The sequence below is a fragment of the Larus michahellis genome, chromosome 19 (assembly GCF_964199755.1).
Source record: "Larus michahellis chromosome 19, bLarMic1.1, whole genome shotgun sequence".
Taxonomy (NCBI): Eukaryota; Metazoa; Chordata; class Aves; order Charadriiformes; family Laridae; genus Larus; species Larus michahellis.
In genome coordinates, this window is record NC_133914.1 from 1,813,721 (window position 1) to 1,826,505 (window position 12,785).

General features: G+C 55.3%; 2 protein-coding genes across 3 annotated transcripts in view; one reads left to right on the forward strand and one right to left on the reverse strand.

Moving 5' to 3' along the window:
• KIAA0319L (KIAA0319 like) overlaps positions 1-2,934 on the reverse strand; it is a 34,959-nt gene extending 32,025 nt beyond the window's left edge. The window contains exons 1-2 of one of the 2 annotated variants that reach the window (XM_074562592.1): positions 2,779-2,934; positions 1,415-1,581 (exon numbers count right to left, since the gene is read on the reverse strand). In XM_074562592.1, coding sequence (XP_074418693.1) covers positions 1,415-1,556 — 142 coding nt within the window. In that variant the 5' untranslated portion in view covers positions 1,557-1,581; positions 2,779-2,934. The remainder of the gene's footprint in view (positions 1-1,414; positions 1,582-2,778) is intronic. The other variant, XM_074562593.1, reaches the window with a different exon arrangement.
• A 28-nt stretch (positions 2,935-2,962) lies between these two features.
• NCDN (neurochondrin) lies at positions 2,963-7,033 on the forward strand. The gene is made up of 6 exons (XM_074562594.1): positions 2,963-3,387; positions 3,790-4,776; positions 4,981-5,207; positions 5,383-5,607; positions 5,830-5,972; positions 6,299-7,033. The coding sequence occupies exons 1-6, from the start codon at positions 3,286-3,288 to the stop codon at positions 6,733-6,735; spliced, it is 2,121 nt and encodes a 706-aa protein (XP_074418695.1). The 5' UTR covers positions 2,963-3,285; the 3' UTR covers positions 6,736-7,033.
• The last annotated feature ends 5,752 nt before the right edge of the window (positions 7,034-12,785 follow it).

Here is a 12,785-nt window from a genome sequence, read left to right on the forward strand (position 1 = left end):
AAATTTCTAGGCGGCCATAATTCCCCTTCAATTTAACAAACCCTGCAGCCTCAGTGACACAAACAAGATCAAAAACTCTACAGTGTCCACCTAAGGATAATTATGTCACACATACTGTAGCACTGTCCGGAACACCCCGTAAGAGCAACGCAGGACTGGCAGCTCCAGGCTTCTAAAATCCTACTAAAGACAGGAAACGTCATGCAGGAAGCCCAGTCTACAAGGAAACATGCGATCCACCTGACACACCATCCAAACACACAATGCTGAGAACCCTTTGCTAGGACCAGGAATACAAATACGTCTTTCCAGGTTCTAAATTAGCTGATTAAGGTCACACTGCTCATTAGCTTAATCAAATCTGTCACTCGGTAAGTGTCCAGGAAGGCCTGGTGAAACAGAAATGCTGCAGCAGTCTAGAGAACATGTCCACATATTTAAATGAGAATCAAAGCAAAACAACCCTCTTTTCAAATCTTGCTACCATTAAGCCATAGCAAACTTCCAGCAGAAAGCAAGCAGCTGGCTGCTGTCACACGGGTTGATATATACCGAAGTCACCACTGCCTTGAACTGATAATTCACTGCAACTTGAAAAGAGAGGGGAAAAAAAGGCACAGAACAAAACTTTCTTAACTAGGATCTGGTGAACGCTACATGCACGTGTTGTAAAAATACCACCTCTTGGTGAAGACATGGCCTCAAAACACTCACAGGAACTTAATACATCTCTCTGCAAAGGCAGAATCTGAACTTTTTAAATGAAAAAAATCCCCACACAATCCATTATGTGAAAACCTCCATACAAGCCACTAACTCGGTTACCTACTTGAGCAGGAGGCTGGTTACTCAGGTTTGAACAGGATATAAAAAAACCCAAACATAACAATTGCCTGTAGGCAAATAGAGATTATTGACATACTGCATTTGGTGAGAGTTAAACATTTGAGGGCTAAAAAAATGTTCTTGCCATCCCAACTTGCCTCAAGTATTACTTAGCTGAAATTATTTTCCAGAATATCACTTGTTCATTTTGCAGAAAAAAGATTCTCAGCTCAGAGAAAGTTCTCTACGAGACACAGGGAAGTGCCTGAAGGCCAGCAGCACGTGTGAAGATGCACAACAGTAGCTGTAGGACAGACAGACACCCTGCTGCTGACCACCTGGTGACTCAAAATAGCAGTTGGTTATCAGAGCCGTACAGCGTTATGAGAAGTGACCCCCTCGTGCTCCACATTTCTCCTACCCAGCTCATTTAATAACCATTAAGGGTGGGGTTTTGTTTATTTTTTCAGCCAGCTACAATGTCTAGCAGCAAGTAATTTCACCTTCCTCTCAGAACATTTTAAACAAGTGGGAGGGATAAATATAATAAAAAATATAGACACAGTTCCAGAGAGAACAGAAGAATCACCTGCTAAGGAGCACAAGGCACACAGGCAAGCGCACAGATAGAACAGCCACAGACTTCTCAGCTCCCTTGCAGGTTTTCCCAGGCAGTATCGTGACAGAAATCGGGCGCTAATGCTGAACTTGGTTTCCAACCTCTTCTCCATGGCCTTTGTGGGCTGCGGCGGAGTTCTGGAAACACAGAAGATATGACACACAAACCATCCACTGGCAATTTATATGTTCTCGCACAGATTCAGCTGACATTATGAAAAGCACGGGGCATTTGCAAAGGAAAATGAATCTCTTGTCTTATCTGCTGTGACTTAGTCCAGGTGCTGCTAAGTAACTATTGATACACAATACTAAAGTAAAATCCATAGTAGCAAAGTTTCCAGGGCTCAACTGCAGCAGGCCACCACAATGGCCTTTTCCATTAGCCTTGTGATTTCTTCCTCCACCGCTTTCAGTGGCAAAATATCTAATACCACAGTCTGCTGGATTCCAAAGATGCGTCCGGGAAATTTCAGTTTCAAATATGCCACAGGCAGTGGACACCCAGCCAGCGCCACGAGCATAAATAACACAGGCACTGATAAACCCAGCACATCTGCCTGGCGATGTCATCGCTTGCACATTGGTGCTGGCTGGTACCAGCCAGAAACAAAGAGAGACGAGAAGCCAGCAACACTGAGAGACAGAGAGATAAAGACCTGGTTTGCCTCGTATTTTGCTCCGCAGGGCAGAGATCAGAAAAGCACTGATGCTCCTTATCAGCCTTTCTAATGCCATAGGCACTTCTACAGCCTCATGTTACTGAAATCTAAATTAGCTCTGTGTGTTGTGATATGAAAACATTAATTATTTCACAAGTAATAAATATTAACTGTTTTCAAAGAGTAACGAAGCACTGTTGGGCACAAGGAGTTAAACCTGCCATTTCTGAAGAACCAAAAGGGAATACTGTAGAGATGGTTGGACTCGATGATCTTAAAGGTCCCTTCCAACCTAGGCGATACTACGGCTCTGTGATTCTACCTGCCAGGGCATCGCTTAACCCCTCATCCTGCGTTAAACCTCCAGGGAATTCCCCCCAGCCGCCCGGTACGGAAGAGCCGCTGCCAGGGCTGGCCCCGGGGGCGAAACTTCAGGAGGGGGAACGCGAACCCGCGGCTCCTCACCCAACAACAGGTCCTTCACGAAACTTCCCGGCCCCCCGGCTCTCCGCTCCGCCGGCCCCAGGCTCCCGCGGTGACCGTCCAGGGGGACCCGGGGCCGGCCCGTCGGCGCCCACCAGCCGCTGACAGGGCCCCCGGCCCGCCCCGAGCCGCCCGCAGCCTGTCGGTGCCCCCGGGGCCGGGAGGAGGGAGCGCACAGACGGGTACGTACCAGGGGCGCATGGCGAGGCGAGCTCGGCGGCTCCTCGGCGGTCTCAGGCGGGCGGCGGGGCCGGGCCGGGCCTCCAGCGCGGCGGGCCGGGGGGCAGCGCGGCCTCCTGCCCCGCGGCCATGGCGGCGGCGGCGGGTGCCCGCTCACCCTTCACCCGGAAGCTGAATCGCCACCTCCCGGAACCGAGACCGGGACAAGGGACCGCCTCTGCAAGGACCCTCCCGTGGGTGCCGGAGCTCTGGGGCCGACTGTGCGGGCTCGGGGCGGGGCGGGGCGGGGCCGGGCCGCCCTCCCGCAGCCAGCGGATGAGGAGGCCGTGCAGTCACAGGTGATTTGCCCACACAGGCCGCGCAGAGGAGGTGGCTTCGGGCACTGCCCAACAAGGCGGCAGGCGATTGGCTGGTGGCGCAGCGGCGGCGCACGGATTGGCTGAGAGGCGGCGCGGGAGGAAGAGCGGCAACGGAAGGGGCTGAGAGAGGCCCCCGGTGCCAACCGCCCTCCTTGGCCATGGCGTCGGACCCGGCAGACGGACACTCGACGCTGAAGAGGTGCCTCGGCGTGCTCAGAGACGCGAGGAACGACAGCGAGCAGTTCGCGGCCCTGCTGCTGGTGAGGGGCCGCTGCGGGGCGACCCTTGAGCGCCATCACCTCAGGAAGGGGCAGGGGGGAAGGCGAAACCCGCCGCTGGAGACGGGAGCGGCCGAGCTGCGGTCGCAGCCGTGCTGGCGCCGGGGCAAGGTGCTTCAGTGCCTCGGTGCTCCCGTCAGCAAAGTGGGGGGAGCCCGGCCTTGGCTTGGGTGCGCTGGGGTTAGTCATTGCTGTTTGTGGCTCTTGAAGCACTCTGGTAATGCTCTGGATGAGCCCTTAGACCACGTGCCCAGCCCAGTGGTTAAGGGTTCACTTTTCTGTACTAATGAAGGTTGTTTAGGCTTCTTATTTTCCCCATTCAATCCTATAAATTTAGCACAGCCTCTTGCAGTGCTGCGCACTCACTCCTGGTTTGCCTTACAGGTGACCAAAGCAGTCAAAGCTGGAGAATTAGATGCTAAGACCCGTCGCCAGATCTTTGACGCAATTGGCTTCACATTTCCAAACCGCCTGCTCACCTCCCGGCAGCCCCCAGCCGGCTGCCCCGAGCATACCTTCCGGGCACTGGGCCTTACGCTTCTGGCATGTTTCTGCACCGATCCAGAGTTAGCTGGTCACTCCCAGATCCTGAACAAGATCCCAACCTTCAATGACATCCTGGTTTCCCCCTGCAATCCAGACAGCACGTCCATGATCGATGATGTATACCAGTGCCTGAGCGCTGTCGTGGCCACTACCAGGGGCCCCAGAGAGTTGGTGACCAAAGGGACGGTGTCTGCTCTGTGCCAGGCCTACCTGAATGGCAGTTATGGCTCTGACCGTGCCTTGACGCTGCTCTTGGGGCTGTTGGCCGTAGCAGAGGCGAGGTGCTGGCAGAGAGATGCTCCACATCTCCTGGCCGTGCTGAGCAAGCTCTCCAATGATTTTCTCATGACTGAAGACATGACCAAGTTTGAGTTGTGTGACGTTCTGCCACACTTCATCCCCCTGTCGCCACTCCTCACACAGGACTCGCAGGGCTGCAAGTGCCTCCATAGACTTTACAAAGGGCTGGCTAACATCTTGAGCAGTAAACTCAGCCAGTCACAGCGGGACCCTGCTCTGAAGCTTGCTGCCTGCCTTGTGCAGGCCTGTGGGTCAGAGTGGATCCCAGCAGGGAGTGCTGGCAGCAAGTTCCTGGCCTTGCTGGTGAACTTAGCGTGTGTGGAGGTCCGCCTGACCCTAGAGGAGCCAGATCCCTTGGAGGTGGAGGGGAAGAAAGAAGTGGTAACAGCCTGCTACATCCTTATTGAGATGGGGATCCAGGAGTGCCTGAGAGAAGAGAAGCCGCTGCTAGAAGAGATGCAGAAAGTGCAGCTCATGAGGATCATGGAGGAGGCATTTGGAGCTGTAATATTCTACTTGAGACAGGTAATGTAGGGCTTTCAAGCAAACAGCACGTTTTTATGGGTTTCTTCAGGAGGCTTTGATAGGGTGTTCATGGGGACGCTTAATGGGTGCTTGGCAGCTCACGGCCATAGCTGTGTAGAGTAAAATGTGTGTATTGGCCCGCTGCGGTTTTCATACCTGTGGCAGCTTGATAGAACAACGGCCCTGTCTTTCTTCTTCGTGCAGGTTAAGCAGGAGGAACTACAAGATCCTTTCATATTTGCTTCTGTTCGAATCCTTGGAGCCTGGATGGCAGAAGAGACATCCTCCCTCAAGCAGGAAATCTGTGAGCTCTTGCCTTTCCTCGTTCATTACGCCAAGAAGCTTTTCAAAGAGGGCAGCCCAGCTGCGAGTCTTCCCCAGCCAGAGCTGGTCAGCACCGAGGGCTCTGGCTTACCCCAGGATGCTCTGAGGTGTGTATTTTAAGCAAAGAGTTGATGCATTTTAGCACAAACCTGCTCAAATCTTTTTCTATTTTCCATTCTCCCTACAGTGCCAGTTCCATGGCTCTTTTTTCCCCCCAGTTGGATGTAAATGCAGGGCTAAGGCCCATTCTAGCCCACGTTGCCAATTTCTTTCCCCTTCCAGATTTCTTCTACCTGGCTTTTGCCATTTAACAGCAGAGGACAGGCCCCGGGACATCCTCATCTCGGAAGGGGCACCAGCACTGCTGTGTGAGTACTTCCTCCATCAGTGGGAGGTGCTGACCTCCCAGCTCGAGTCCTCAACTCCACTGACAAGCACTGAAATGAGTCTGCAGACAGCGTGTGGGATTTTCCTTAACCTGGTCGTGACTGCACCAGATCTCATCAGGTAACAGAGCCACAGGAGCTCGCTTTATGATTGTCAGTGGGAAGAAAGAGGCTGCATTGTGAAATGGGCTTGCAGGATCTTTCAAGACACTATGCTGAAACAGGGATGTCCCTTTTTCAACACCAATTACATTACTTTTTTGGTGCTGCATTTAACCTTGACATTTTCAGGTGCTTCTGTCTCTGCTCAGGAAATGTCTCTCAGGGTTTGCTTTCTGTCTAGGCGAGAAAAAACCTTTTCCTCCTTGATGGAGCTGTTGCTGAAGTCTCTTCCGCTTCTGCTGCCCCAGAAAGATCACCTGGTTCTAGCAGCCAACGTTGCTACTCTGGGCCTGATGATGGCCAGGATCCTTGCAAGTTCAGCAGGTAAAGAGAGTTCTCAATGGCAAAGTAAGTTGCATGTTGCTGTGCGTGGGCAGAGACCAGGTCTGGGTGGTTGGTCTGCAGAAAGCAAACACAAGGGAAACAGGTCCAGTTTCTGTCATTGGAAAAGCGACAAAACCAAAAACCTGGAGGAGCAAGGAATATGCAGGAAATTCAGTAGGCCGATGGGCTGGGATTAAGAGATTTCTAGGGCAGGAGGACGGTATTCTGCTCTCCCTGAAAGCCCTGCTGCAGGCAGACCCCCCAAAGGGTCCCTCCTTTGGCCGGGCGAGCTCTGTATCACGTCATTCATTTCCTTTTTCTTGCAGTTCTGCAGGAGACCCAGTCTGCCAAGGACTTTTTCGGAGCTGCCATTTGCTTCCTCTCCCAGGCCCACACTGCCCAAGCAGTCCCCGGTAGTGAAGCCTTGGCCGCAGCCGTGTCTCCTGCCTACGCGAGCGCTTGGGCTGACGTGCGTGAGCTCTGGTTCCTGGGGATGCAGGCGCTGGCCGGCTGCGTGCCACTTTTCCCCTGCCTGCCGCAAGCCGTGCTCCAGGCACGGTGGCTGGAAAGCCTTTCAGAGTTCCTGACCCGCGTTGCTCCAGCCTCGGTGGATTTTGAACTCATTGCCGCTTTCCAGGGCGTGTTGGTAGAGCTGGCCAGGGCCAGCCAGCCATGCAGGGACGCGATCCTGTCACACCACGGTGGGGAATGGGCCAACCTTTATGGTATGGCAGCTTTGGAACAGTGTCTGTCTGAGCAGTGAAGAGCCAGCAGCACCCTGCTGTGGGAAACGAAGACACCTGCACAAGATCCGTTCAACACTTCTCATGCGCCCTTTGGTGCCAGATGGGGACAAAAAAACCCAAACATTTAAATGACCAAACTTTATAAAAGTGGAGTGATGCAGCAGAGCTCGGTGGGATTTGCACTGTCCACAACGTGATGTGCGGAACTGTTGCTGCCTCAGAACATTTCAACATGCTTGACCTTCTGTCAGTATTTCTATTTAAAAACAGCCTGGTTTATTATTAAAGGTTTTTTCTGTTGCTTCGTTTTTCAAATTCCTACAGTGTTGGGATTTCTTTCTGCCCAGAAAGGGCCCTGGGAGCTTGCCTGCTTCTCCCTTTAACGTGGTCTCCCAGTTCTGTCACAGTAAGCCCTTCAGGATGTCACCTTATTTTATGTCAGAGCCCTGCACATGTTAGTAAAGTAACTTGGCATTACACGCGGAAAGGTGCAAAAGCCAGGAACAAGAAAAGCTTTAAAATTTACTGACGGAGTGAGAATAACTCTGTGACTTGGTGTTATTCCTGTCCCCTTCTGGGGTGAAGATGCACAAAGGCCCTTTTGCTGTACTGTGGGGTGACTCCCCCCCCCCCCGCTCATATTCTCGATTGGTGCCATAACTCCGAATTCATGCCCAGAAAACCTTCACTGCCCCACGTGCTGGTGCCTGTTTTGCGCTATAAAACCCCTGCATGAGGCACGGCCGTGGGGATTTGGTTTTGCTCAGGCTCCCTCTCGCTGCAGGGATGGGATGTACAGGGGGAATTTTCCACTCTTGCAGGGCGAGGGTTTCAGCCTGCAGCGGCCTGGGCTCTCTAGAGCCTTCGGTACGGATTGTGAAAGCAGAAATGAGTGAATTACACCTTGGTGACTCCCTGCAGACCGAGGAGCGGTTTGGTTTGCAGAAGAGAAAAGCCACATGTACGATGGGGGAGTAAATCACTCGCACTGCTGGCTTTGCACCTGGGCTGCCAGCTCTTGGGTGCCATGCGAGCCCTGGCGTAAAGACCCCCAGAAAGAGCCACCAGGGCAGGGTGGAGTTTGTCTGGGGGCTTGTCTGGGGGAGGGTGGCTGCAGCCGGGGCCGGGAAGGCTTTTCCACCAGGTGTCAGCCGAGGAGCTCTTTGGGAGCTGCAGCCTCGCTGGGATGGCTCTCCGGGCAGAGCCAGGCACTGATGCTGGCTGCCCTCAAAACTCACGCTGGGGGCTGTGGAACCGTCTGATAGAGAGAAAATCAAGAGAGGAGCTGTTTCAAAAGGAGGGCTGAGTCTGGGCGGATTCCTGCTTTATACATATTTTTAGCTCACCGTTTTACAAAAGCAAATGCCTGACACGACCAGAGAGGAGGCGTCTGCTGTTGCTCAGGAAAAGTATCTTTCTGATCTTTCCAGCTCAGCCCTGAAAAGTTAATGCAAGTTGGAACAAAGGCAGGTGCTACCAGAAGAAAGCGATGCGAGCCAAACCGGCAAATGAGCCTCCTGGCCCTGGAAGAGAGCATAACTCTGCCGGAGCGTGGGCTGGGAGAGTCGGCCCGTCCTGCCAAGAACACCCCAGCCCTGCACCGCGGGGAAACATCAATGCGCTGGAGGAGTCAGAAACCCATTTCAGATCGTCAGAAAAAACATCCAAACCCTCAAATGCTTTACCTTCAACTGTTCCCAGTCCCATATGCTCTTCTGCCTCTGGTCAAAGGGTGTGGGCTTCCTATTAATGAAAGGCTATCATTAGCACTAATGAGAGATACGTGCCTGTATCAGCAGGAGGGTGCTCTCCTCTCCCCCAGCGCTGTGCTGGGATGGCTGTGGTTAGCAGAGCTGGCTTGGCTGTCGTTCATCCCCGCCGGCAGTGGTCAGAGCTTCCACAACACCTGACAGAGATCCAGGCTGGGCCTGCAGGACCCCATCCAAGACCAGAGCAGTCCTAGACCCAGAGGCCTTTGGCTGCTGGTCTTTAATTCCCAGGCAGGCTGTCTGGGAGCAAACCAGGAGCCCAGGGAGGTTCTCCAGCTCATCTATCACCACATCCCAGGGCAGTGGGGTTTGGCCACCAGCAGGTGCCTGGAGAGGAGCACCTGCCCCTTATTCTCATGCTCTTCAATGGAAAGTCCCATCAGGTGTGGGAAGCACCAGCCATGCCTTGCCAGAGCTGGACCCTCCCTGAGACCCTGATGGCTCACCATATACTTGTTTCTTTCCATAACACGCAACACACTCCTCTTGGCTGCTCACGAGCTGACAGAGGACGCGCTGTGAGACACCGGCCTTGCCCTGGGATATTACCAAGCTGTATGCCAGAGGAGTTGCGCTGTGTAGATGCCAGGGCTCCTTGAGCAATATCCCTGCTCTCTTGTCCCAGGACACCACTTCCCAAACACGTTCTCGGACAGAGCACCCCTAAAAGGCTGGTTTGCCTCCCCAGGACCCCTGGGCTCTGACAACAACACGTTTAGGAGGGGAGAGCACTGGAGCTGGTGGAGGCTTCTGCTGTGTGGGTGTCTCTGTTGACTCCGCTTGTGCCGGTCTGCAGGCCCTGGTGTGCCCGGGGCGGCTCAGCCCAGTGCGAGGGACATGGTGCCCCAACAGCCTGGCCAAGGCTTCGAAGGCTGCAGGGTCCCTCCTCGGCCAGCCCGAGCTTTGCGAGCCCAACCTCAGGTTCCACCACCGGCAGCTGGCATCTGTGGGCATCAATCCTCCAGTGCCAGAAAGGTGGGTGACGGCATCACCTCATGTCCCCTGTCTGCCACAGCGCTTTGAGATCCCAGCACGGAGCGGGATTGCAGCCAGCAACACCCAGAGCAAACCGTGCTTTATCTCCCAGTGCATTTTCAACACCAGGGCGAGCTCTCCAGGAGCAAGATGATCGTTCACCGTGGCTTGGACAAGATGTATAAGGCCCCAGAGGAGCAGATGCACATTCTGTTTCGCTTTGACAGCTTAAATGTCATAAAGCCATTGCAGACCCGGCCATGACATACATTATCTTACTGTGTTTATTCATATCACCCCAAAAGCACTGGCAATAAAATTAAATATTTCATAAGGTTGTTATTTGGTTGCTGTGCTGCAGGAACAGAGCGCAGCCCCCTCCCACAGACCTCCTGCCGCAAGGTGTCAGAGGGGTGGTGGGGTGGGAGGCCTGAGCAGCTGGGGGGGCTGCCCCATTCCCTGCCCACCCCTCGACAGGGCCCCCGTCCTTCTCCCCAAAGCCCTGCCCAGCTCTCCAGCCCCAGAGCAAGGAGCTTCCTTCCCCACCTGGATTCCTGGGAAGCGGGTGTGGGAAATGGCAGGGGCAGCCTGCATTTCTCTGAGGTATTGATGGGAGCTGGGCTTCTGGGGAAGAACCAGTTTGTCTCCGGCTCGGGCAGAGAGCTGGGCTCAGTACTTTTGTCTCCATGCCCCTTCTGCCCTGCCCGGCAGGTATTTTCGCTGCTGACCCCTGAAAGCAGACGTTGCTGCCTCAAGCCCCTTGCACACTCCTGGAAGAGCCGATGCACGCATTGATCTCCCTGGGAAGGCGCACTGGGACCTTTCTTACAAAACCAGTTTTTCAGAGATTTCTGGCTTGGGTGCAAATGCAACAAGTGGTCCCTGGGGTGGAGACGTGGCCCAGACCACAGCTGGGGGGCGAGGGGGCTGGTCTCATGCTGAGGACCTCGGCGTGATCACGTCGTTCTGGTTGCAAACATGAAGGACGTTTGGCAGAGCAAAACGCGAGCGCAGCGGGATGTGCAGGTGGTCCTTAAACTGGGAGGCTAAAACGTGGCTAGTGGGGAGCTGCGTGTGAGCTCCCTGTGTTCGGGTGACCCCCGGCAATTGCTCTGGCCATGCTGAACCGGTAGCAGGAGCAGGAAGCTGCTGGGACAGCGTGTGAGCAGCACCCGGTGTGACAGTCCTTGGCCAGGGACAGGTTAAAGCAAATAACTGTTCGTTATCACCGCTGGTGGCTTAATGGCTGCCCATGGGAGAGCCACAGCTTTAGTTCGTCCTCGTCACCAGGTGGGTGAAAACGCTCTCAGCAAAGCTGTACAGAGGGGACGGGGCAGCGGGGGACTTGGGCAGGTCTCAGGCGCCTTGCAAGGACCGTTTGGGTGCTTGCAGGGCTCTGACCGTGTTGCTGGGCAGGATCCGAGGGCTGGGAAGGTGCTGCTTGTGCTGGCTGTGGAGGGGGTGCCAGGCGCAGGAGCTGCTGGGGGTCACCCAGCCCGGAGGGGAGGAGTGGTCAGAGCTCACCCTTGGCACGGACACACACAGCCCCCAGCAGCAGCCAGACACTCGCTCTTGTCCTCTGCGAGGTCCCTTGTCCCCTTCCTGGGCACCACTGGGCTGGGGGGATGAGAAGCCCCAACCTGACCCCTGGCAGCCCCATGGCCCCACCAGGCTCGGGCTGCCCCAGCCCCCTGCCCCAGGCCCCCACGTTGCCACGAGCCCAGTTTGCCCCCAGCAGGGCAGCTTTGCCTTTTGTTTTTCCTTCCCTTTGTCTGTCAGTGCTGCAGGTTTCCTCTGCTCTGTCTCATTTTTGGGTGGAAACACGGCTTCCCTCCGAGCTGCTGCCAGGGAGCATCCCCCCCACTCACCCCGCGGTCCCGCGTGCAGGCCAGCTCGCGGCCCTTCCCGAACGGATTTTGCACAGTTTCACCTCTTTCCGATGAATAAAGGCTCAACATTATACGGACTAGAGGAGCAAGGGACGTTAAGAATGAACTGGAACATAACTGCAAAATACAGCATGTCCAATCCAATTTTTCCTAGCAAATGAAACAGATCTGGTGGAAAATAAATACAGAACTTTCAGGAGCAGCGTCGTTCAACAGCATTTGAGGGGAGATGAAGAGATTTGAATAGATCATCCCTTTACACCTCTACACATCCCTCCTCCCTCCCTTAAATGCCATCTTTAATAGAAATAAATTAGAATAAATGATCAGCCGTTGCCTCCTAAAGACAGGTGGCAGGGTAATATTAAAAGAAATGAATAAAAATTCATTTAATGAGCATTGTTAATTAAACCTGGAAATCAAAGAGGTCTGAGTTGTGGGAATTCAGAGGAAAAATGAAAATGAAGGGAGCTGTAGCTCGGGGCAGGAAGAGTGGAATTAAATTAAATGCAATGTGGGATTGTGTTTGTTAATGTCTATCACACATCACGGTGTATTACAGTTGGGGGTAAAGGGTTTGTTCTCTGCTCACACACAAATTTCACGCTGCCACCAATGGAAACTCCTGCACAGCCACGGGCAGCCCGCTCCCGGCGGGTGACACGGTGAGACCGCGGGGACCCCGCGGGGACAGGGCGCCCGTGGGGCCGGGGATCGTGTGTGAGCGTGTGCATGTGTCCGCGGGTGCCACGAGTGGGTGCCGGGCTGGGCGGGTGTGCGTGCGGGTTTGCACCCCCCGCATGGCCATGAGGGTGCATCACCGCACCGGCGTGGGGGGGGGCGTCAATGGGGGTCACTCTGTGCCCCCTCGCAGGGCCGCCCCGTCCGCCCGGCTAGTCCCGCCGGTGCCCGGTGCCCGGTGCCGTGCTCAAGGACCCGGTGCTGCGGGGTCGCCTCGCCCTGCCCCGGAGGGAGGGCCCAAAGAGAGGGAGGGATGGAGAGGAGGAGGGATGGATGGAGAGGAGGAGGGATGGAGGAGGGAGGGATGGAAGAGGAGGGATAGAGAGGAGGAGGAGGGAGGGCTGGAGGAGGGAGGGAAGGGCGGAGAGGCAGACACGCTGCCTGTCGTTGCTCCTCGGTTTCCCCTCGCTCTCTCTCGCCCGCCCTCCCGCCCGTCCCCTCGGGCAGGGAGCCAGGCCCGGAGCACCCCCAGACACTTCTCCCTCTGCCCAGGCCCGGGCTGGGGCTCTCCGCTCCCCGTCGGGGAGGAGGAGGAAGCGCCCCGGGGGGACCCCCGGGCTCTCCCGGCAGGACCGGCCCCGGGCCCCGCTGCGGCCGCCGTCGGGCGGAGGTTGCAGATGCCGCCGGGGCTCTCGCTGTGCTCACGGCCGGGGCCCCCGCTCCCTGCTCGGGCTAATAAAGTCAAACCGTAGA